Source organism: Trachinotus anak, unplaced genomic scaffold (genome assembly GCF_046630095.1).
Source record: "Trachinotus anak isolate AG129_WGS33_773 ecotype Australia unplaced genomic scaffold, CSIRO_AGI_Tana_v1 ptg000028l, whole genome shotgun sequence".
Taxonomy (NCBI): Eukaryota; Metazoa; Chordata; class Actinopteri; order Carangiformes; family Carangidae; genus Trachinotus; species Trachinotus anak.
The window spans coordinates 18101031-18125738 of NW_027273879.1; the positions used below are offsets into that span (position 1 = coordinate 18101031).

Consider the following 24708-nt stretch of genomic DNA (forward strand, 5'->3'; position numbering starts at 1 on the left):
GTTCGCGAACACGCTGTACCTGAGTTCCTCCTGAAGGATTCTGCTGCTGGAGTCTCTTGGCACGATTCTGCTTGTAGTAATCAAAGATCATGAGAGCTGCGTAGACCTTCCCCACAGTCAGCTCATTGTCTAGAGGGGGAGAGAGCAGAGGGAGACACAGTTCCTCCATCACAGCAGTAGATGGTGCCACAGCTCAGAGCAGGAGACATGAACAGTATGAGCCTGACCAGTGTGGGTGTGAACTGAGCTGTGCTGGAAAAACAGCAAGCGAAGGACCACTCTGCAAAAGATCTGCATCTTATCAAGACATCTGTGCATTTTCTGCTGTAGCTGATCTATTATTAATCACTCACATGTTTAATCTTGATTTAACAGATGAGTGTTAACATCCAGAAAGACAACACAATGATTTATATCACTGCAAGTCATAATTCTCTAGATTCTAGACAATCAGTGAAATGTGTTGATTTTTAATAGACATAAGCTGAAATGATCTCACAACAGACTGTACACACTCTTTGACTTGTTTTGAGAAACTAAGGCTCAAAAACAGGTAAAAAACAGAGAAAAAGCTCCATCTTTCCAAATAATTTTAGTCTATTATTAAATCTTAACACTATTTTTTTTCATTAAACCAGTATTAAATTGTATTAATTAAACCAGTGCCAGTGTAGTATAATTCTTTCAACTTGTTTCAACTACAAAACACCTTGTTTCAAGAAATGCTTTTGAAAGAGTGTCTGTGTCTTAAAAGAAAGCAGAATGAGACAGATCAAAGCACTAAAAGAAAACAAAAAACTTGAATCTAGAAAATTCTTTAAGAAAGTTATTTTGTTACTGGAAAAAAATTGACTTCTCCAACAAAGAAGAATGACGAGCAAAGGACACTTTTGCAGTGCAAAGCCATTTATAGAGGAAAGAGAAGAAAAAGACAAAAACCAAACGATGATTTCAGAAAAACAAACAAGAAGATGTCAAGTGACCAGCAAACAACTTGTTTTTGATAGATCCCAGTAAAACCCAGACAGGAAGTGGCTCACCTTTATGTGGCGTCACCAGCAGCTCGACAGTCTTCTGCGACAGGTTGGGCCAGACTCGGTTTAGCTCCCTCTTCAGGTCAGCGTCGCACAAACGCTGTGCCAGGACCCCTGGGGACGCACCCACAAACATGTCACATCAAATCTGCGCCACAGCGATCACCAGTATTCACATTAACAACCAAGCCGCAAGGGATTCTGGATTTTGTAGTTTTAGTCTCTCACCAGATGCCAGTTTGATCTCCAGGGCTGTGCGAATCAGGGCCATCAGCGTGGAGGTGAAATGCACTGTGTTGTCATCTGCAATGGGCATGTTCATCTTCACCAATCGCTGAGAGGAACGGAAGTAAGAGAGGAGGGGCCATGAACCAGGAACAAATAATCAACAGCTCAGATGGATTGAGGATGTAACTACACGTTCAATTAATTCTACTTCACAGCCAGGCAAAAGAAGCTTAATAATAAATAATTAAATAATAAATAATAATGAATACAGTCGAGCATAAATATGACCTTTACCAGCAACATAAAACAACTGGTAAAAAAGCTCCACTGTCACATGCTGGGACTGTAAATAATGATTATCCCCAATATTCATTTATCCTTTGATTATTTTTCTGGTGACCTCATTGATGATTCTGTCTATCAGAAAATGGCTCAAGATTTCCAGTCACAGCAGATAAAAAAGAGAGAAAAGCATCAAATCCTCACATTGAAGAAGCTGGAATCATTGAATGTTTGGCAGTCTTCATGATAAATGATCTAATAGACCAATCAGGATTATTGTTATCAATTGTTAATTTTCTACCGAAAGATTCACTGATTGGCTAATGAACTGTTTCAGTCCAGTCAAAGGCCTCAGCCTCTGAGTCCACCACAGTCTCTCTAAGCACTAAACAGATGAATGCGAGGCGGTCTGTGCTGTTGCTGCTGCTGCTCCAATGACACGACTACAAATCCACTTGTGATGCTGAGCACTGTGAGCTCTGTGAACATGCTAAACTCTCGGTGCTGCTGGAAGCATGCAGCAGCACTTCCTTCACTCTGAACATAATTACTTTAAACAACACCTGCAGAGAAAAGACAGGTTGCTGCTGGACACACAGCTGTGGAATGAGACAGACAACTATCCACCAAGCTGCAAAGTACAGACTTGATCTTGATGCAATATTCATGCCACATTTGTAGTGAAAGAGTTATTGCTCGCTGTAATCATTCCTCCTCTCTGTACTGGCTGTAAAGATACTCCACTGTAGTGAGGCTGCACAGTAAAAGTTATATCCTCTCAGTGCAAACATGGATTCTTAAGTTCAACTGAAGCTCATATGAAGCTTCATCAGTCTGAGTCAGACCAATCAGGTGTGCATCTTTAACATGGCAGTCGTGTGCAGGGTTATTGTTGATGATGTGTCCAAGATAATGTGAGTACAGCATCAAGGTAAACTAACCCTAACCCTTTCAGCAAATCGTTTCTGACTACAATGAAAAAACAAAATACCAGTGCCAATAAGATATTTAAATTTGACGAGTTACTTCCAGTGACCTTGTTTCAATAGTTTCCTGGAAAACTTGAATGAAGACAGAATAAAGTAGGTCACTGCACCAGAACCAAGAAAAGACTGGTGAAAATAAAAGTCACTTAACCAAAGAGTCAAACAAGTAACTGACAACAATTTATTTAAAGGATTAATAGTTCAAGTCATTTATCAAGCAAGAATATCTGCTTCTCCAATGTGACCATTTGTTGTTTTTTCGGTTGTATGTCATCGCAAATGTAATGTCTTTGCATTTTCAAACGTTAGTTGGACAAAAGAAGCAATTTTAAAAAGTCAGCATGATCCATAATGTAACTATTTTCTGATATTTTATAGTGTAAATGATGAATTGGTTAAGTTAAAGTTACAACAGTTATTTGCCTAACATTGCTGCAGTAATTATTAGTACCAGATACTAGGCAGCAGAGAGGCTGAGTTATTATTAATTCATCACTACTTTTGCTTTTACAGAATGTTATGAAACTTAAAAATTCATCAGGCTTCGACTGTAGAAAGTCGAAACTGATAAATCCATGCCATGTACCACTGCAGGATGCAATGAAGTGATTCATACACACACACATGCTTGAATTAGTGCGACACATTCACAGTGAGGCTGGAGGGAGGCACAGACATGTACTGGAACTTTTAATTTAAAAAAAAGTCAAGAGCTAAAAGGAAACATCAGAAACATTTGTGAAAAAAAGAAAAAACTGCAGCTGATGGTTCCCATTTGATTCAAACAGAGCGAAGAAAGAGAGAGTGAGAGGAAAAAGAGAAAGTGTATTCTCTCTGGGATCATAACAATACATAAGAAGAAATGGAGCGATGTGAGGCGAGGAACAGAGGAGAGAGGGGGAGTTAGAGCCTTTACTGGAAAACATGTACAAATGTTAAGACTTGCAGATGGAGAAACAGAGAGCAGACGTGAGCAACAAACAAACAGAGACAGAAAGATGCCTTCAAATCACATATGCTGGGGACACATTCTTGAGACAAAGACTTAATATGCACACACACACACACACACACACACACACACACACACACACACACACACACACACACACACACACAAAGGTACACACTGCAGTTATAAGATGGGAAAGAGAGGCTAGAAATCTCTAGACTTGGTGAAAGAAAGATCATTCAAAGGAGAGAATGAAGCTTAGCCTGAAGACAGAATATAACACTGGAAACTAGAGGCTGACAGGTGACTATCAGGGGAGGATGTGTTCATTAGGCAGGGAAGTTAACAAGGAGCATGATCAATGGCAAAGAAAAATAGGCATGGGTGGAAATAAGCTCTACAGTGCACCGCTGCTCTCTCTCTGTCTTTGTTCATGTCTTTCCCTGTCGATTCACAAAAACAGGAGTTATATTTGGAGATGCCACCGCGTCAGACCCAGACATTTTTAACTGGGGCAAGGGCAGGGCTGTTTTAAACGTGATTCATTTCGACAGCTGTGCATGCACTGGAACCACTCACATTAAGTCTGCATGCTAAGAGGTAAGCAGCTGGCATGGGGGCTACCTGAGGATTGTTGAACTGTATAGGTAACTCCCACTTGACGCGTATACAAGTCTTACACATAATCATGGGACACGTGTCATTTTGATTCACGTCACTGAATGAGCTGATGAGAACATGGTGAAAATGGCCTTAAATGGCTCATCTTGTCGAATAGAGAAATCCCTCAGTAAGTCCTGATTAGAATCTGAATCAAGAAGTCATCTAACCATAAACTACTGTGATCTGTTTGTATTTGTGAGAGATCCCGCAGCTACAATGATTAAATTTTGGCCAAGATCAATAAAAAGTTGACACATTTGCGAGCTGTTACATATTTAGACATCCAGTTGACACCAAGCAATTTCCATTTGGAGCTGCATTTCTATTCTGCGTGATAAATCTGTGAGAAGTCAATTATTCACTCTCCTTTTAGCTCCTCTGGCCCCATTTGTGAACTCAGTATATCATGTGTTGCTGCATGATTCAGTCAGATAGTGTTCCTGAAGCAAACCTTAGGGGAAACAAGAATGCAACCATGCTAGGCTGTACTTAGCATCGCTAGACACAGTGATGCATTTAGCTAAATGCTAACATCAGAATGCAAACTTGCTCACACGGACAGTGTAAGCATGCTGATGTTTAGACAGTGATGTTTACCATGTTCAACATTATAATTTACCATGTTAGCACGCTAACATTTGCTAATTAGCACTGGGCACAATGTTGGAGGCTGATGGGAAGCCCAGGTCTAAGCTAACGGCAGTAGTTTTTAAAAATATTTGGTCATAAACCAAAGTATCTGACAAAGTGAAATCTTGACCTGATGATGGTGCCATGAAAAATTTTGGGGTCACCAAAGTTGTAACAATTTATCCTCAGGGGAACATGAATGTCTGCACCAAAAGTCCATGCAATCCATCCAGTAGTTGTCAAGACCTCTCACTCTGACCTAAAAAATGTCACCTCATGGTGGTGCTAGATGAAAAGTCAGGGGATCAAGTCAGTACCATTCCCCTATGGTCCCCTATGGACCATGAGAGTGTCTACAAAGTTTCATGATGTTGCCATCCCTAAAGCTCTTCCCAAAGTGTGCTAGAAAAACAAAAAGCTTTTTTTCCCCCAGGTATCCAGCGGGCTGCATCTTCAAAGGTATTTTCTTGATCTAGCAGATGTCTACAGTCAGCTCAGAATAATAAAACAAGTGCCTGGGGTAAGACCAATGTTTTAAATCCACTCTGCTCTCTTTCTTTGCTGTATATATGTTAAGTGCACTGCATGAGCCTATGGCAGGCCAGAGCAGAACATGGCAGAGTCTGCGAAAAAATTGGTATACCCCCAAGCAAATATTTGATCATTTCAGACAGACTGCAGACATCTGTGAGATGCTGGGTAACAGGTTAAGAAGAAAGATTTCTAACCCTAAGGTTTGCATTGGGAAAGCTATTTGAGCGAATCACAGAGGTTTGGACACGCCTGAGAAATAATACCTGGTTCTTTAGCTTCTAGGGGATCCACTAGGTGTTGGTGACAGCACTGAGACCATCATAAAACCAAAACATGTACCTAAAAGAGGCTAAAAGTAGAGCTCAGTGGGGCTTCAGAGTTCATTCTGTGTGGGTCCAACATATCATAAATGACCCATTTCACAATATACAAGGTCATTTGGTTCAATATTTCTGTAAAGCATATTTACTACTGCAGCTTTAACTACCAAACAGAGGTAACATCCTTTTTCTTTCTTTGTACCAGCAGCTGCTGTTGTTGTTTTGAGAACCACCACCTCTTATTTTCTCATTTTCTCAACAAGATAACTGAATATTATGGTTTTACTCAGCTCTCTGATCTATTTTCGATTATTAGTGTTATACAGCCCTACAGCAGACAGAGCAGGAAAAGACCACAGAGCTTCATGGATGAAAAGAAAGAACAACACAGCAGCAGGCCAGAAGATATTGACTGCAACACACTGACAGAAGCCTGAAGATGTTTGACAGGTGGAAGCAGGGAACCAGCAGTGACTGCAGGAGGCAGGAGGAGGAACGAGGAAGGAGTGATTCTACCTTATAGGCGATGCGGGGCGGACATTTCTTTCCCAAACCTAGTGGAGGGGACATGTCACGAAGCATCTTGTACATATCGCGGTAAGTCATGCGGCCGCTTCCCGGGGTAAAGGTGGTGGGAGGCCATGGAAGGAGGGATGAGGATTTCCCAGATGAGGAGGTGAAGGGATTAAAAGGAGTAGGGGACATTGCATCATAACAGAAAGTGGCAAAATCCAAAAGAGAGAATGGGAGAGAAAAAAGAGGGAGACACAGAAATCCTTGTTAATAAGATTTCCAGGATATGATGATCTGGAATGCCATCCTTGCTGGATTTACAGATTCAGGAATGGATCCCAGAGGAAGAAGGAGGAGAGGATGCTCCGGAGGATTCCCTGTACAGAGATGCTGGATGGAGGGATCCTGGTGGAAGATATGCACTTAGGAATGAGAGTGCATTTTATGTTAAAGGAGTACACCACCAAAAATCTTTTTGAGTATCAAACACCCATCACCTGTAGGCTTGAAAGTTGGCTCTTAAAAGTTAGTAGCATATTAATATTATAATAACATTATGTGACGCCCACAAGCATTGCAGGTAATGCAATGTCCTTGAGACCAAAAATACTAACCCAAACCCTACACACTGTCATTCAGCTAAAACAATGGAGAATATTTTGAGGGTCACAGAAACTAAAAATGACCAAGATTTCAAGTCAAGAAAGGCCATAGTTGCATTTTTTTTTTTTTTTTGGGCGGGGGCCTTTATGCTTTTGTGCCTTTATTTGATAGGACAGTAGAGACAACTGCTCCAATGCTAAGAGCATCTGGCCTCATGTGGTATTCGCCCTAACCACTCGGCTACTGGGTCACCCAGTGAACCTTTTTTTATCCCATTATTTCGAGAAAACTAATTTTGTTATTCCGAGATAATAAAATATTATCAGGTGAAATGATTTTTTGTTTTTCTTGAGATATTATCCCGTTATCTCAATATAATAATAAATATATATTGACCTTATTTTACAGATTATTCGTGAGTTCGTTTTAACCTTAGGTCTTTAACCTGAGGGTCAACATCAAAATCAGCTGAATGAGTTCATATATGTAGCTAGCTCTTAAATAAAGAGCTTTAGCTCAGTCCCTGTGATATTGTCCTTCTGTTTTTAAACCTCAGTTTTTACAAGCTCTATTATGTTCTTCCATAGCTGTTGTTCTACAGTCAGAAAGAAAGCTTTAGGAATGTACTGAACATACTGGTCAACAGGGGAAAAGTGGATTATCCTGCGGGAGCCGTATGAGAAGTGGATGTTTCAGTGTTTCCTTTCTTTCTCTTTTTTGCCACGACTCTGGGCCACTGGAATCCACCACGACCCAATCTTACAACAGCTGTCATCCCTCTAGAAAAGAGCAGCTACGAACTTCTCAGAGCCGCCTCAAACGATAGACTGAAAAGGTTTTGGTGGAATATTCCTTTAAGATGCCCTCTGTTTCTGCATGCTAAGAGCCATCAGCAGTAACCACAGTGGAAACAAAGCACACAATGCTCTCTCTTCACTACCCACTCCTCTTTCACTCCTGTGTTTAGAAGCAACGTTAGACATCGCATGTGATGCCGTTTGTTTGAGCCTGACTTGGGGCATTGTTTCCTGCACTCGCCATGGTTACCTGCCAGCTGGTTAGTGGAGGATCGATGCATGTTTGTGTGCGTGTGTGGTCAGGTCATTCTCTGGCACCACAGGGAATGAGAACAGACATTCACAGTCCCTTTGAAAACAAAAGGACTGTGTGGGAGTGCAAACCTTATAAGCCACCCTGTTAGGGCACTTCTTCCCCAGGCCCAGAGGAGGTGAGATAAAACGCAACAATTTGTACATATCCTGATAGCATATCCTCCCGCTGAAAAAGATGAGACATGTTCAAGAGGTTAGGTCACAGGATATTTCATCACATCTAAAATATTCTATCATCCGTCAGAGGGCGTTAACAGTCAGGAGAATATCAGGAAGCAGCAGCATGAAGAACCCTGCTTTTCCGGTTTTATTCTCTGACTAAATGTGTAAATTTGTTGGTGCTCATTTTCAATATCAAAACATTTCATTTGCAGATCATTGTTGGCAAATAATCACCAGCTCTGCTGCATTTTTTCCTCTCATATTTGATTTCTGTTTAATTGAATTTTCTGTACCTTTTATTTTCTTAATTTCCCAAAGTGAAGGTATAAATGCAGTTTCAAAGCTCACTCCACAATGTCAGGAATAAAATTCTGGTAGTATCCCAGGTTATGTAAAATATGTAAATGCTTAACTGTGGAATGTAAACTTCCCTCCAAAACACCAAAGTTCCCAGGAAAGATTAGGACATGGCTACGCCCTTGTGTTTACTGTAAACTGAGGCGGTTATAGCACAAAAACATTTTCATGTGTGAAGGTCCAGTTCAAACAAGAATCTGTGACGACCAATAAAAACTGAGAACGATGAGCTTTAAATACATTCTCTGCTCCTGTCTGACATAATGAGGAGTTAAAGCACTTGGAAATATGTTGAATGTTACTGTAGAGACCTCTGACAGCAGCTCATTTATATTCAAGAGTATAAATAATAATTCCTCCCCCATTTTGTCTGTTAGGTGATGGCAATTTCACATCTCACACCTCTCCTGGAGTCCTGACTCACTGACAAGGCTCCTGCAAAGCCTTCGTTAAAACTTAATGAGCCTTACATAATCTGAGACACTGTCTCACTCAAAACTTGCATTGTGCCTCAGTCAAGTTAAACAGTGTGGGTGTAAGGGGCAGAGAGGGCACTGACATAAACCTGGATTCCCTTGTTGGAGGCATAGAAATCGTTTCTCTTCACACCACTGTGACAGACTGAGGAGCTTTGGAGCTTAGCAGCGAGGAGGGCTGAGTGGACGCCGAGCGGAACGCTGGATTTACATGCATCAGTCCGGCCGACAGGGGGCTCGTCACCAGCCTCAGCCAGCACCCCGGGCTCAGGCTTAATGTCATTCACCCACCGCTGCTAAGATGGGATTTTTCCACTTCCACGTCACAGAGTCATCCTGCTGGAACTCAGAAGCCATTCTGAGAGTTTCGTGTGGTTTCTTCCAGAGACACCCCCCATTTGACACAACTGTACTAGTCAGAGATCACGCGGCCACGGCACCTACCAGGCAGCGGGGTCGTACTCAGCCCACACACGGATGAATTCATCAAGGTGATGGGGCCCCAGAATGGAGGCGTCCCTGGTCAGGTACTCAAAGTTGTCCATGATGACAGCGACAAAGAGGTTCAACATCTGGTGAATGAAAACAGAGTGTGTAAAATGAATTAATGATACATAGGAATATGTGTTTGTACACGAAACAACACCAAACATTTTAATCTGAGAAGAAAGATGAGAAGATAAGTGAAGAAGTGAAGATTTACGTTGATTGTCAACTTAATACTTGTAGTCATGAAATTGTATAATAGAGATTATATAAGTAGAGAATTTTTATTATATTGATGTTTTTTTGCCTGTTCTGGGTAATTTCCTACATGTAATAATCATCTTTTCAGAACTGACCGCATGTGGAAATCCACTGCCCCATAATCATAACACAATACCACTATGCTATTGTTAGCAATCATTCATCAATCATCATTTTTCCTTATCATTTGGGTTTAATTAAAAAAACAACCACATTGTATTTAAAAAAAAGTCAGTAATACAAAAATCTAGGTGATCTGATTAAAAATTCCATTTACAATGCAAACACTGAGGTTCTCACATCATCAGCAGCTCATTTGCATTTTCTTCCAGTTCTTCTCTTTACTTTCTCTAACTTGCAGCATTTTTTGAGTCATGCTCGATGCGAGATGACCCTATTTACTGTCAACTACAAACAGGCTCTTCTCACAGCAGGAAAGACAATGTTTGGGTTCATAAGGACATAGAATTGGGGGTGAAAATTTAAAATAATTTTAAACCAGTTTGATCTCCTTTTTAAAAAAATCAGTTTTTAGATCATTGAAAAAAAAAGATGAGTAAAAATGATCTAAGTTTTACAAAGTTAAAAAAAAAAAGTTAAAGGTGTTGTTGATCATTTCTGTCAGTCACTGTCAGTATGAGACCGGACAGGACGAGCCTCTGTTTTCCTTCATACTGACCAGGAAGGAGCAGAGGAAGATGAAGGAGACGAAGTAGAAGTAGGCAAAGTCACTTCCACACTCCTTCCCCAGAGTTCCTGAGAGCTTATCACACGGTCGGTTACTGAGACACGCCAACATGATCTCATGCCACGCCTCGCCTGTCGCACTCCTGAAAGACACACAAATCACAGTAAAGGCACACACACATACACGTACACAGAGTGAATGCAAACCTTGCTCAACAGGGAGCGTTATCAGCTGTCACTGGATTATTTGTGGTACAAGAAGTTTTGGAATATGGAAGCAGGATTACCTGAAGAGAAGGGTCAAGGCCTGGAAAAAGGTCTGGAAGTTGTTGTGGTGATTTATGGCCGTTTCCTCAATCAGCTCGATGTTTCCAAACACCTGAGACAGCAGCAGAGTAGGTGGTGTTAATGAAAGCAAACTCCAAACTGTAAAGCTGTACACTGCTCTTATAAAAAACTACTGTAGCACAGAGACTAGTCCTCAGACTGAGGCCTGAACACAGACCCAAGTCTTTGAAGGCTCTGAAAACATATTTTCTCACTCAGCTCCTGAAAACACAGTTTTCTGTCTTCTTTCCAAAGTTACTTCACTTGAAAGATTTCTGTAGGCCGTTTTTTTCTCCCTGCATGTATCACTGACTTGTAGTGGGCAGGGATCAGCTGGAAAAACATGATGTCACATACGTACTTCCTGTGCACCAATCAGGATTTTTGAATCAGAATCTGATGAGTTTCTGAGTTGTTTTGTAACTGTCCACAGTCCTGATGATGCAGAGTTTCAGAGTTTGACCCTTGAACTCTTGATAAATAATACCTACATATGATTATTGATCTTTGATTTTAACCTGGCTTTTAAACCAAGTTTTCATTGACCCGGGGGGGGGGGGGGTTGTTTCCATTTTCATGTTAATTTTTCTTCACAGTAAACTATGTATTTATTTACTATTTATCTCAACAGTCATTGTGCTTATGTTCACGCTTCATCAAAATGGTTTTAAAATAAATCCAAATGTCATTCTAATAAATCTCCATTGATCTGAATTGAAACTGAATGGAGAGAGAGACAGAGAGTGGGTTCCACAATGTGTCCAGTAAAACAACCAGAGGCTCCTTTTTAAAAATGTATTTGGCCGTTGGCACGTCCATCCTGCTGCCCTGTAAACCCTGGCTGCTGGGCCCAGGAGACCTGACAGCAGTCAAATATGTATGTAGCATCATGACCCTGCACAGGAACAGCAACTGGTTCCTTCTGCAGCACAAAGAGCATAATCCTACACACTGTGAGGGGAATAAGGACGGGTAATCCTTTATGTATGTAACCTCCATTAAATCCACCGAGTGAAATATCTGTACAATATCATGCAATTCTTGTGATATATACTCGGTTTGTGAAGCTTATAAATATTACATTTTTACTGAGACTCAGTCAAAGATGTGATGATCAGCTGATGTTAGAGGCAGATGTTTGTGGTGTTGCACAGGTCACGATAAACAAAATCTGACACAACAACACAAACTACGACCTCACAAAGAAAGTGGATCAACCCCAGACTGACAGAAACTGTTGTGTTGGAGTTATATTGTGCAGATGTGACTTATACTTTCACTTTGTGAACACTGCTTATATCTGAGCCACAGACTCAACCAGTAGTCAGTTAAATATGTCTGTCAGATACGAGAGGGGTTCTGATCTTCTCATCTAACTTTCAAACATCTTACTGCTCACTGCTACTAGATGCTGAGGATTAGGTGCAACTGCTACTAACGGCAGAGGTCTGAGTGGTCTTGCAGTGGGTGTAACAAAACTAACAGGAGATTCAAGGAGATGCTGCTCAAGCACAGTCTGTAACATGCCCTCACAGTCCACAGTCGTCAGTTCAGCTCAATTCAATTCTATAAGCAATTAGCGATTTAAAGGACATAGAGTAGACATTAAAAACACAAAAAATGCACAAAAAGAACACACATCCAGTGCAAGACAAAGAGTACATATAAATAAAAACAACGACACTAGCCAGGTTTCCACTGCAGTTTTGTGCAAAACAGAGGCCACTTTGTAGAAGAGCAGACAAAACGCAGTTATGTTTGGTCTGTGTTTCCTTTGAGTGACGTTATGTGAATAAAGCTTTGTTTTCTCCTCTCATGATATCTTTCCAATTAAACATGATAACAGGTTTCCAGCAGTCTGCCTCTCTGCTGGATCCGTCTCCCTGGGGCATGATAAGGCAGCCACGACAAATTGAATGCGAAAAAAAACTGTTTCTATTTCAATTTTGCAAAATACTGCTTTGTCGAATAGTCTGATAAACCACCTGAAGCGAGCATATATAAAATCTTTTGTTTTTTCAAAATTCATGTTTCCATCACTTGTTTTTAAGTTTGCAATTTCAAATTGCGCATTACACAGGTTAATGGAAACGACATGAAGAGACAACATCGGTGCAAAGAAGAAAAAAAAAATCTACCATGGTGCAAAACAAAACAAAAGCTGTAATATTGTAATGAGAAAGACAACAACATGAGAGACTGACATTACTAGTGCAAATACATAACTGTACTCATAAACAGCTGACTATATCATTGAGAAATGCAACATCTCTAGGAGGCATACATTGCAGATGATTACATTCAGACCTGCTTGAGTGCAGCTGGTGACGTCTCAACTCACCTGCATCCCAATGATGGCGTAGATGAAGAACAGCATGGCAATGAGCAGGCAGACATACGGCAGAGCCTGAAAACACACATATAAACACAGCCTAAAGATACACGTCACCACAAATTTCCACACATTCTCTCTTCTCTCTCACACACAATCACACACTGTTACTCTAAGCATTGGACATACAGCACTTTGCCGCTCTTTTGATCTCTGTCGCTTTCTCGGCGTGCGTGCACACACACACACACACACACACACACACACACACACGCCTGTGTAAGATTTTTCAGTCGTATTTAAGAAACAGAGCAGTCAACCTGACCTGCAGGGTTGATTCTTTCAACCACCTATTTATATCTCTGCGTGGAGGAGGTGAACATTTGTTGTAATTAAATAGCCACCTTTTAACACGCTGCAGCTACTGTCCATTTTCATTGGGCTTAAAAGCTCTCACCACTGACATTAAAGCTGCTACAAATTCCCTCTGCTGCGCCCCAGCGCTCTGCATTTAACTCAACTTGTCCCAGGGGATTTAGAGAGCAAACCGGCACTGTGTGAAAATCCAAAGTGCTGTCTGCTGAGAGCTATTTAGTTCGATTTTAACACTTACAGAGGAATTCAGCAGTGTGTCTCTGCTGCTTTCAAGCTTTCTATCCTCCTACTTCTATTCTGTGTGAGATCCATTCACTCAACCATAAATCTAACTACAAAACTACACATTTCTTTAATCTCTTTCTGTAAAACATGTGCACAGCTTACTTACTCACTAACATGTTTTATGTACTTATCCAGAGGCGCACACTGTAAGCTGGCCTGTTTAGGTTACTGTGTGTGTGTTTCATCACCTTGAAGGACTGAACGAAGGTCCACAGCAGGATGCGGATGGTGTAGCCCTGCCGCAGCAGCTTGATGAGACGAGCAGCTCTGAACAGCCTCAGAAAACTCAGGTTGATCATCTTGTCCTGGGAAAGAAAACAGGGACTGTGAGGTGTTGTGTTCAACCCAAACTAAACATTTAGTCTCTTCAGCCCTACCTGGTCTGACATGACCAGTAGCTTATGCTGGCTAAAGCTAGAAAACTTTACATAGATGTTACTGTGAATGTGACACAACTGAGACCGTTCTGAACTTGTGCGACTTGCTCTTGCAGACATTCAGCTAAAGTGTCCTTTTAAATTAATCTCAGAAAATTAACATTAAAGTGAATTCAGTGGATTATTTTTGAAAGATAATACAAATTAGCAAGAAAGTACCTAAACCAAAAACAAAGACACAACAGGAATGAAACAGGCTGAAATAAGCCTGAACATACAAAATGTGTCACAGTTTTTTTTCCTCTGACTCTCCTCAGTTCCCTAAATCCAACCAGCACGGATGCTTTTTTACTTTCTTTTTACTAAGATTTACTAATTCAAGTTGACTTCCACTGTAAAGTAACTGAGTCTTTTAGGCTCATAATTTCTAAGAAGTACAACAACATGCCACTGGATGAGATGAAGTAATCTATCTGAAATCCTTGTTACACTGGTGCACTGATCTCATCTCAGCTCTAAATCTTGATGCAAACAACAGAAACCACTGGTTCAGGTGAACGTTTTTCCAGTGTACATTTTAACGTCAGATCTCATGCAACTCAAATTGTTCGGGATGATGGTGGCGTTGTTAAAGCAGACATTTCTAACAGTTTTATGGGTCCACCTCTTTTATATCATGTCACACGAAGGAGTCAGTGGGTAGACACTTCAAACTAAGACTGTGGGAGAGAACATCACACACTGACGGGGGAAATGACTAAATCAGCGGCCAACAAGAAAAGCCACTTACCGTCTAGAGGTGTCAGATGTGACAGAGTGAGGGCACAGGCGCCAGGAAAGACACAGCAGAAGATGGAAACAGCAAAAGAGGGAAAGAAAAACAGAGAAGGAAAGCAAGAGAGAAAAGAGAACTAATGATCACACAAAGAGAGAGAGACAGACTTTGCCACAGAGAAAGCTACAGTGCCCAGCCTCAGTCCTCTGTCTCCATAATCAAATGCTGTTGTCTATTTGTCTTCTGCTCTAATTCAATAGAAGAAGCTAAATGCTCCAAATGTAATGGCAGTAATGCTCCTCCCGCTGCCCTGCGTCTGCCTTCGTTTCATGTATCGATTTCCAGGATTTCATATTACTGCTCTTGGTTTGCTCGGCTGAGCTTTTGATTTGAGGACTGAGAGCACGAGAGCATAGCAAAGCATGAGTTCTACATCCACCATCTGAAGCTGCAACGCTTTAGTCAGATACAGAAAAAAAGGCCCATCTATAATGAGACGACTGCATGTAAATTAGTGTGGAAATAATTCGTCAAATAATTGTTTTGTCAGTTAATCAACTGATAAAACGTTAAATTGAACATTTCAATTATCGGACAGCTGTGAGGATTTTCTGCTTTTATACAGAATCTTTATCTTTAGTTTTTAATCTGCTGGTTGAAGATGTCGGCTTGTGATGGGCATTTTTCACTTCTTCTGACTTTTTATACACTAAACATTTCATCAATCAATCAAAAAATAGTAGATAGAATAAATAATAGGAAAATATGTTCATTATATACGTAACTATTGAATATGTTCACATTTCTCCTGACTCTACCTCCTGTATCACAGTACGCTGCTCTGCTACAGTCTGAGACTGCTACTCAGTGTCACAGTGACCCACAGGAGACTGGCTGGTGTAATGACACTGAGGACACAACCCAGGGGGAGACAATGATGATTGCTTACCTTAATCTCCGTCACCAAGATGTCCGTGATGCTTCCAAGCACAGTGACAAAGTCAAACACGTTCCACGCTGCTTTCAGGTAGTTCTACCAGACCAAGAAGACGCAGAGATCAGACTGGACACTGGACAACACAGTGCATTCACCACTTTTTGAACTATTATCATTTTTCAAACTTTAAACAGGTCACCACCTTTTATTTTCAGTCACCCTAACTCAGCTTTTTTGCATATTTTAATACTAACAAAACCATTAGAGTTAATTAGAGAGTCAGTAACATTCATACAGTGGCAAGACACAGTGAGTGAACCTCTGGAATTATCTGCATTTATGTATAAATTTGTCTTAAACTAGGGTCAGATCTTCACTGATGTGTAGGTCTCACAGTGTAGGTTGGAAAAACTATGTTGATGATGTCATCAGTCTTGGGCTTCATCAGTCCACAGTCAGACAAACTGTCTATAAATGGAGATGATTTAGTTCTGTGGCTGTTCGGCCTTGAAGTGCCCCCCCTGCTAAGGTGACTATAAACCACAGAACGATCAGCGAGGTAAAAAAAAAAAAGAGAGAAGCCCAGAGTAACAGCTGGAGGCTCAAAGGGATCACTGGAGCTGGTTAACATCTCTGTCCATGAGTCTATCATATTCCAGCCATGGTGCATGTGTGTGCAGCAGCACGGAGGCTGATGTCCATGGCACCACCACGACACCACGCAGGAGGCTGCTGCTCTCTGGAAACAACACTTCACTGTGCCTGAAGTTTGCCAAAGAGCAGCTTGACACTCCATAACACTACTGGGAAAACGTTTTGTGGGCCAGTGAAACTACGTTTGAATTGTCTGGGAAGAACACACAGCACTGACTATGGTGGAAGAAAGGCACCGCATACCAACATGAAAACAACAGGACTGTGGTTTGATCGCGCTTTGCTGCCTCGGGGAAATGAATCCTCACGCTTCCATACCTTTTCTTACCACTACATTTGTTTAACTCACAACCTCTGCAGGAAATCAACTTTAACATGCCATTATTCTGCTAATTTAAATGCACAGTCTATGTATGAGGTCAAATACTCACATCACAAAGGAAAATTAAGCTATGCAAAAGTAGCAGTGGTTTATGAACATGTTACTATAGACTGAAGGGATAAAAACTGTGCAAAAACATAAGAAATCCTCTTTGGCATAAAGATCTATATGTGCATATACAATACACACAAATGTTGATGTGCTGCATAAACTAACTGCTTATCTGCAGCCTGGATCCCCTCAGACTGGTCAATCATCCAGCTCCTTAGGACAGAGGCTGCTGCCAGGCCCTGCAGCTGCAGTCTGGAGAGATGCAGCAGCCGAGTGTTGATACCAGCAGATGCAAGCCCATCAGTCTGGGCTTAACAGCTAAACAGGTGGAGGTAAGTGGTGTGTGAGAAAAGCTATTTAATAAATGGGCCTCGTAAATGGAACGGAGCCAGAGATGAAATGCCTCGCTGGAGGCCAGACGGCCCCATGTTGAGAGAAGATTTATCCTTTTTGCACACTCCTCTGTTGATCCCCTTTTTTGTTGCTACTTCACCCTCCTCATTCCTCATTTTGAGAGTTCAAACATTATTATTTTGCATCTTTTAATTAGTGTTTTTAACACCCTCTGATTCTTTATGTACCCCTCACAAATAAAATCACAATCCTACAAGAAACACCCACAGATGTTTGTCATGGTGTGACTGTGTATCCGTCTCTAATTGCTGTCACTAAAGACCACATTTCAAAAATCTTGCAAATCACTTTAACTTTCACAAGGACTTAATGAACGGAGGACTATGAGCGCAGTTACAACAGTTTAATGCACTCACCCTCCGTCTGATATTTCTGGCTGTTTTGCATATTCAAAGAGAGATTTTCTTTCATGTGTGTAAACAGAAACACAACAGTGAATAATTGTCTAGTGTTTGCCAGAGTGCCGCGCAGCATATGGTCCCGACATCTCACCAGTGGACCGAAGGCAATAATCTTGAGGATGCACTCCAGTGTGAAGAGGGCTGTGAAGAAGATGTTTAAGTATTTCAGCATGGACTCGTAGAGGTCTGGAGCTCCATAGAACTGGGGACAAAAGAAAAAAAACATCCACTGAAACATAGGAGGGAAGAATCACAGTGAGTGTGTAAAAGCAGCATCCTGTACCCCATTTACTGCACACTTAGCCACCTCGCCTGTCTTGGACAGGTCAGAGAGCTATTTGATAATGACATTTAAATATAAATACAGCCAAGAGGCATTGCAGACAACTTCTTTTTTATTGCTCAGACACAAGCTGTTTAAAAGGTGCAAATGCATCTGTCAGTCCCAGCTGCGTACATATATTTGAATCCTCTCAGTATCAGTAGGGGCTGTGTCTTGCCACTGTGATAATGGCAGGTGATCGTGACACTGACCCTGTCTGGGCCTTTGTGTGTTTGTGCCTGTGTATCTGTGTGTATCTTCATCCAGGACTGTCATAACTTCATGATCCAAAGGGAATCTCAACATTTCAGTCACTCAGCAAATCATGTGTCACAGGAAGAAAGAAAATATGATATGAAAATATAAAAAAAAGCATGTAGAGTAACAGGTTATGAGAATAAAGCTTCTGGCTAACAGAGAACACTGATGCTGAGCAGCACTAAGGTCCAGAGGTGAAGAAGAAACCTGTGTAAACTTTGCTTTCACATGGTTTTATTTACTTTAAATTACAGTCATGAATTTCTGTTACTTTTTCTCCACATGAAAAGTCACAAAGAAGCTAGTTTTTTTTTTTTTTTTCATTGTAGGACTACCTGAGTGACTGAATGACTGAATGTTCCCACTGATAACTAGCCATCACAGCCCTGGATATGAGCTAGTTAGCTAGTTTTTATTTAGCCAAATTTTTTTACCCACAAACCTGAGGCTACTCCATCTTGTTTTCTTCTTTTCTCCTGGTGTTTCGGCAGGTGACAAACAGCTTCATGCGTGTGTCTTTTAGTTCATTTTGTTTCAAATGTTGAATTTAAAAACCAGTCCTGGTGAAACTGGGTTTCTTATCTGGCTGTTGGAGGCACATATGTGGCTAAGTTTTAGAGAAAACTCCTGGAGGCCACGGTTCCTGGTCAGGAAACACTCCAGCACATAACAGCGAACTGTGGTTAATCTTTTTTCAGCCCTGTTTTTTGTATGGATTAAACAAATAACATACACTGCATAACTCAGTCAGCTTTAGAGGTGCTGGTGAGCAGATTTAGTTGCCGAACAGAGCCAGATTAGCTGTTTCCGTCTGTTTCATGTCTCCAGTTTCTGGCTGTAGTCTTACAATGAAAGGACAGATATCAGGGTGGTGTTCACCCTCTCGTCCAGCTCTCTACCAGACACATTTCCCAAAATGTCAAACTTCCTTCAAACTGTATATGTGAGCAGCCTTGTGCAGGGGGGCACAGGAACAAATTATTTACAAAGTGCTTCAGGGTGTACAAAGGCCAAAATAACAAACAAGTCTATCTAGAAACAAAACACCAACATAACCTACCCAAATATAACCAAACCAAATCACAACAACTCAACTTCCTACCTAACAAAAACAGGAGAAGAGACGGACAAAAGAAAATGGGAGTCCACCTCTACTAGCTCAATCTCCCACAAGGCTCTAGACTTGACTAAAGGTTCGTACAATCTAATCTGACAAAAAGAGGTAAACTTGAAACAGGGTTAGATAATGTAGAAGATGTTCTCACTCACAGAGCTCCTCCCTGGCACCAGCCTGCGCTACACACACACTCGCTGTTTCTTTCCCTCGGAGACTTTCTCCTCTGAGTGGATGAACGAAGAAACTGCCAGGACACCAGCTCGTCTCTCTGAGAGCAGCAGGCAGTGTTTGGCAGCAGTGTTATGATGGTGCGCTGGCGCTGGTGCTGTTTGATTTTTAATTGTTGACCATGTCTCAAGGCCAGGCCACTGCTGCTGTTATAATTGTGTCTCCGCCTTAGGAGCTAAATTATTAAATGGGTCAGATTTATGGAAACAGTTTCTGCAATCCTTTTTAATATTTCAGCATTTGTGTTGTCTCATACTGGGAGCCAAGTAAGTATGACCGCACTGCATCATTCTGGCTGAGAAGTATCTGAGAGGACTTGGTGCTTTGCCTCATTATCAGGAGGAAATCACTGACCTTCATCATCAGCACGACTGTGTTGAGGGCGATTAAAGTCATGATGGCGTACTCAAACGGCGGCGACACCACAAATTTCCACATCTTGTACTGGAAGGACTGTTTGTTCTCCGGCATGTATCTCGTCAGCGGTTTGGCGTTGATGGCGAAGTCAATGCAAGCTCTCTGTTGGATGAGGAGGCAAAACGAAAAACAGATTGTTGATGAATCCTCTCACACCTTTCATCAAAGTAGAAAAAAAGTGCTGGAAATGAAGTCCAACGACATGAAAGACAGCTGGCTAGACACCACGGGAGTGTCTAAACATTTTGTAATATCAAAAGCTGAGATGCTCTTTGATCATTAGCCAATACTTTACAGACAAAACACAGCATGATTTTAACAAAGCCCCTGTGAAGTGGAGATGAAGAGAGCACAGCCGATAAACCCCACCGCTTCCCTTTTTACTACTTCGCTCTGTTTGAGGGAATTGTTAAATCTTGTTAGATATAATTTGCCTGCAAGTGATATTTGGAAGTGGATCAGCGTGTGCTCTGATTTCTAATGAAGAAAACATTTGTGATGGATGAGACAAACATTCTCAGACGCAAGTGCTTCTGCAGAGATAATCGGTGCGTGCTCTTGTTGCATGTAGGGTGGGGGTGGGGGTGGGAGGGTCATTGTTTTCCAGGAGAAAAACCCAAGAAGCTGGGTCTCGTTCCCTTCTCCCACCTCGTTCTTCTCCAGGCTACACTCCGACATGGCCTTGTCTCCCTGCTCCTGAAAGGTGATGATGATCAAAGCCACGAATATGTTGACAAAGAAGAAGGGGAACACCACGAAGTAGACCACGTAGAAGATGGATGTCTCCATGCGGAAGCCTGGGCTGGGGCCCTGGTCCTCGTAGGTAGCATCCACAGAGTGTTTCAGGACCCTGAAAAGAAGGAGAGGGTGACCTGACGAGAGATTCAAACACAACCAAGCCTGCAAAAAATACACACCAGGCTGCAAAACACACGCTGACGCCTGGTAAAATATCTGCAGAGATTCAGTGAATTCAGGTCCTACCTCCGCTCTCTTCCTGAAGGGGACGTGTCCCTCAACATTTACTTTGTCAGACTTTAACTAAAAATTTCCATAAGTCCTCAGTTCCACAGAGCTCCACATTTTCAATTTCCAGGCGCAGTCAGGAGCCCTGTGCGCCCTGAGCAGAGGATATGGTGGTGCACTTTCTACACAGTCTACCTTCACAGACTCAGATTATTACAGGTGTCAGAGGGAGCTCTCCTGCTGTGGAATCCGACTTCTTGAGCTCTGACTCTACACTTTCCATAAGCTGCTTTATAATTTGTTGCTGTGAGTGAGGAAACTTTTGGAAAGTGCTCTACAAATAAGTAAGATGATGATGAATTACAATTATCACGATTGTCACTGAAGTCATCTGAGGATTTCGTTATTTAACATGTAAAAACAAAAGCACTTGACTGTAAATACAGAAAAGTACAAACTTTAAGTGTATGTAGAAAACAAAGCACAACTTTTTTGGTTTCCCAAACTGTTAAAGACGCCTCTGACAAAAATCCATTTTTAACCTCTTTAACGTGTCCATATGATGTTTTTTTACATAATACAAGACTCATCATGAGCTACAGTAAATAAGCAGTCACACAATGGCTGCGAATTTTCACCTTGGAACTGCAGTGAACCAATGTCAGTCTCATAAAAATGGATCCAGGGATTCATGCGTCATACAACTAAGGAACCATGAGATGCGCTTACAGCCCCAGTTTTAGATTTTTTTTCACCCTTTTTTTGTGGATAAACCATGTTAAAATAAAATATTAATCATAGCAGAGTATTTTAAAGAGTTTAAAACATGTCTGGAGAAAAACTTACACTAGTAAATACTGTCTATCTTAATGTAAAGTTCAGTTGTGGTCATTGTGTTATTGTACTGTCACTGCTTGTTTAGAAGTGTGTGATTGTAGATGATCATGACAAGCTTGGAGAGTTTAACAATTCACAATGAATGAAATAAGCAAACAGCCATCAGCGGCCCTCGGCAGAGATGATGAAGATGATGTTGACGAATATGCTTGTGGTGCTCTGGCTCCGGCGCGGAGTGTCAGACTGAAGCTGTGTTTGCAATGGGCCTTGATTGCATCTTTAGAGAACGCACAGTAATTAAGGCTGGTTGAAATCAGCTGGGTTTAATCTGCACTGTGCCGTCTGCCTGCAGGTGTGCTGGCGTGTTTCAGGACAAACAACTGAAGGAAACTCAAACATGAAAAAGATTCAATAATCCAACAATGCTTTAAATACTCAAGCATTGATTATCGCCCATAAATTGGCCATTTTTATGTATTCATATTCAGCTTCATATTCACAGCTGTCTTAATGTGGCTCTTTATGTGTGAGAGATGCGGCAATGTGGAGGTCGTCCTGACTTACATTGGCCAGCCCTCGCCGGTGGAGACGGTGAAGAGCGTCAGGAAGGCCCAGAGAACGTTATCGTAGTGAAACTCGTACTTCTTCCACTCTCTGGGCTGAGCTGTTACGTCATCTCTGTCATACTCCAGAAACTGACCCCTGAGAGAGAGAGAGAGAGAGAGAGAGAGAGAGAGAGAGACATTCTCAGGTGAAATGTGACATGAAATGTGATCAAAGGGCTTGAAGGAGACAAAGGGCTTTATATCCATATCACTCTTGCTCTTTGAACAGTGGAAAGGGTTGTACTTAATTATTCAAGGGAGTGTTTTTGGCATAACATTCCATAAACCAAACAGAGTGCCATCTCCCATTCCCTTTAATAGCCAGACATGCTTGCACCTTGGTGGATTGCTATTATAGTGGTGCAGTGTTTCACACAGAGTTAGAGTCTATTGGTGGCGAGTTTATTACATATTGTGACTGTGACCAGTGAACCCAGACGGGCTAAGGGAATCAGTGCGTTGTGCACAGCTCTGCCAAGAAGTAACAGCACAAATCACAGCGTTAGACATAGATGGGTGCAAGTATATGAGCCATTTAAACAACGCTGGCACTGGGCGGGAAAATGACAACAAGCAAAGACACTTGAGTTGTGTTTTGTGCTGCTTTGTGTCGGGTGTAAGACAGACCCAACACGTTAAAGACAGTAGGCAGTCAAATTAGAGGAGAAAAACAATGTCACTGTTCAGTCATACAGGTGATTTCAGACATATTGAGGGATTTTGGAGGACGTACCTGCAGTCTTTCTCCAGACCCTTGGACTCGTCAGTGCAGTAGAAGAATTTGCCCTTAAACAGCTGCACGGCGATAACAGCGAAGATGAACATGAAGAGGATGTAGACGATGAGGATGTTGAGGACGTTCTTCAGAGAGTTTACCACACAGTCAAACACAGCCTGAAAAAATATTTACACACACACACACACACACACACACACACACACACACACACACACACACACACACACACTCAGATCAATAAACGTGCATTTCTGCACATAGTTTTGAGGAGACTACTTTGATGTACATTCTCTCCATTCCCAGGAGGCTCATGTTAACTGTTACTGGTTTATTTTCTGTTACAGTACAGAAATCTGCTGAAAATTGTATAAAAAAAAAAAACAACTTCCAGCAGAAAACCCCCACTTTCATTTTTTATAACAGCAAGTGTTTTCTGAGTTTTTCTGGCCACTGGAGGAATCAGCTGAACCAAAACTTATTTTTTAAAGACTTATGTCTTTAAAAACTGTATTTATTTATTTCCCCCCCAAACATCTCTAAAATGTTAGTAGAAGTATGAGCTTTATGAACGTTGAGCATAGCTGACATTCAAACCAAACTCTTTCCCTAAGTGCAGCGTGATTAAAGTAAATGTGGTTATTTGTTTAAAAGCTTTGTGCCTGATTGAAAAACCTCTGCTCAGAGAAAGCACCTCTCCTGTAAACATGCTTTTTGTGATTAGAGGGTCAAAAAGAGACTGACCAGAAAAACCACAGCAAGGTCTGTTTGTTTAAACCTGTGAAACAAACTATTTACTGTTTAAAATATTCTCACAATGAACTTGTGGTTGTGTGAATATTGATTGTTGTCTCTCAGAAGCTCTCAAAGCTGAGGTAACACGATGTTATTGTACGAGTGGATAATTGGATGAAGAATGTGTCTGACTTTCACACCAGAAACTGGTGATGGTCCCCTACCATCATTTAACACTGGCTTCATTCAACCATGACCATGATCTTTCCCTAAACTTAATCAGTACTTTCTAAACTTTAACTTTCATTTGAACTTGAATTTGTATCCTTTCAGAAGGCACAAAGAAAACTACTGTATCAGAAAACACTCGTTTTGGTAATACTGGAAGAAAAACATGTATTTTGTTTTATAATTATTATAATCATAATTTAAACTGAAGGAGTTGTTGGTCAAAAGGTATCTACACTTCTTAGTTGGAACTGAACTAAATTTGCTTGTGAGAGCTGAAATTCACTGTTACAACAGAGTTTAGTAAATAACTATATTTCAACTTGTGACTAGAACCTGCTTTATGATGAAATAAAGTCACTAAATGCTGTTGAAACAATGTTTATATGTAACATAGACGTCTATAAGCTCACCTTTCAATCAAAACCAGCCGTGTTTCATCCTTCGAGCCCAGACGTCTCATGGCCTGCATACTACAAAATCACTGCTCACTAAGTACAGTCAGTCTCTGTGTCTCTCTACCTGTCACTCTCTCTCTCTCCAGAGATTTCCCTCTGTCAGTTTGTGCTGCGATCTGTCCGTGAGATGAAATGTTTCGTCTATCTATCCTGACATGTATGCAATCTAACCGATGAATATGCTGCTGCATGAACGACCGCCATC

The 24708-nt window shown here is 41.3% G+C and overlaps 1 protein-coding gene across 1 annotated transcript in view; it reads right to left on the reverse strand.

Annotated features, from left to right (window-relative positions):
* The window catches only part of cacna1bb (calcium channel, voltage-dependent, N type, alpha 1B subunit, b), a 178938-nt gene that overhangs the window by 18110 nt on the left and 136120 nt on the right, over positions 1-24708 (reverse strand). Inside the window, exons 30-44 of the mRNA XM_071467009.1 lie at positions 23080-23240; positions 22306-22443; positions 20587-20788; positions 19876-20040; positions 17688-17798; positions 15707-15790; positions 13794-13910; positions 12955-13020; positions 10574-10665; positions 10279-10429; positions 9297-9424; positions 6146-6242; positions 1263-1368; positions 1041-1148; positions 20-129 (exon numbers count right to left, since the gene is read on the reverse strand). Of these exons, the coding sequence (XP_071323110.1) occupies positions 20-129; positions 1041-1148; positions 1263-1368; positions 6146-6242; positions 9297-9424; positions 10279-10429; positions 10574-10665; positions 12955-13020; positions 13794-13910; positions 15707-15790; positions 17688-17798; positions 19876-20040; positions 20587-20788; positions 22306-22443; positions 23080-23240 (1836 nt within the window). The remainder of the gene's footprint in view (positions 1-19; positions 130-1040; positions 1149-1262; positions 1369-6145; positions 6243-9296; positions 9425-10278; positions 10430-10573; positions 10666-12954; positions 13021-13793; positions 13911-15706; positions 15791-17687; positions 17799-19875; positions 20041-20586; positions 20789-22305; positions 22444-23079; positions 23241-24708) is intronic.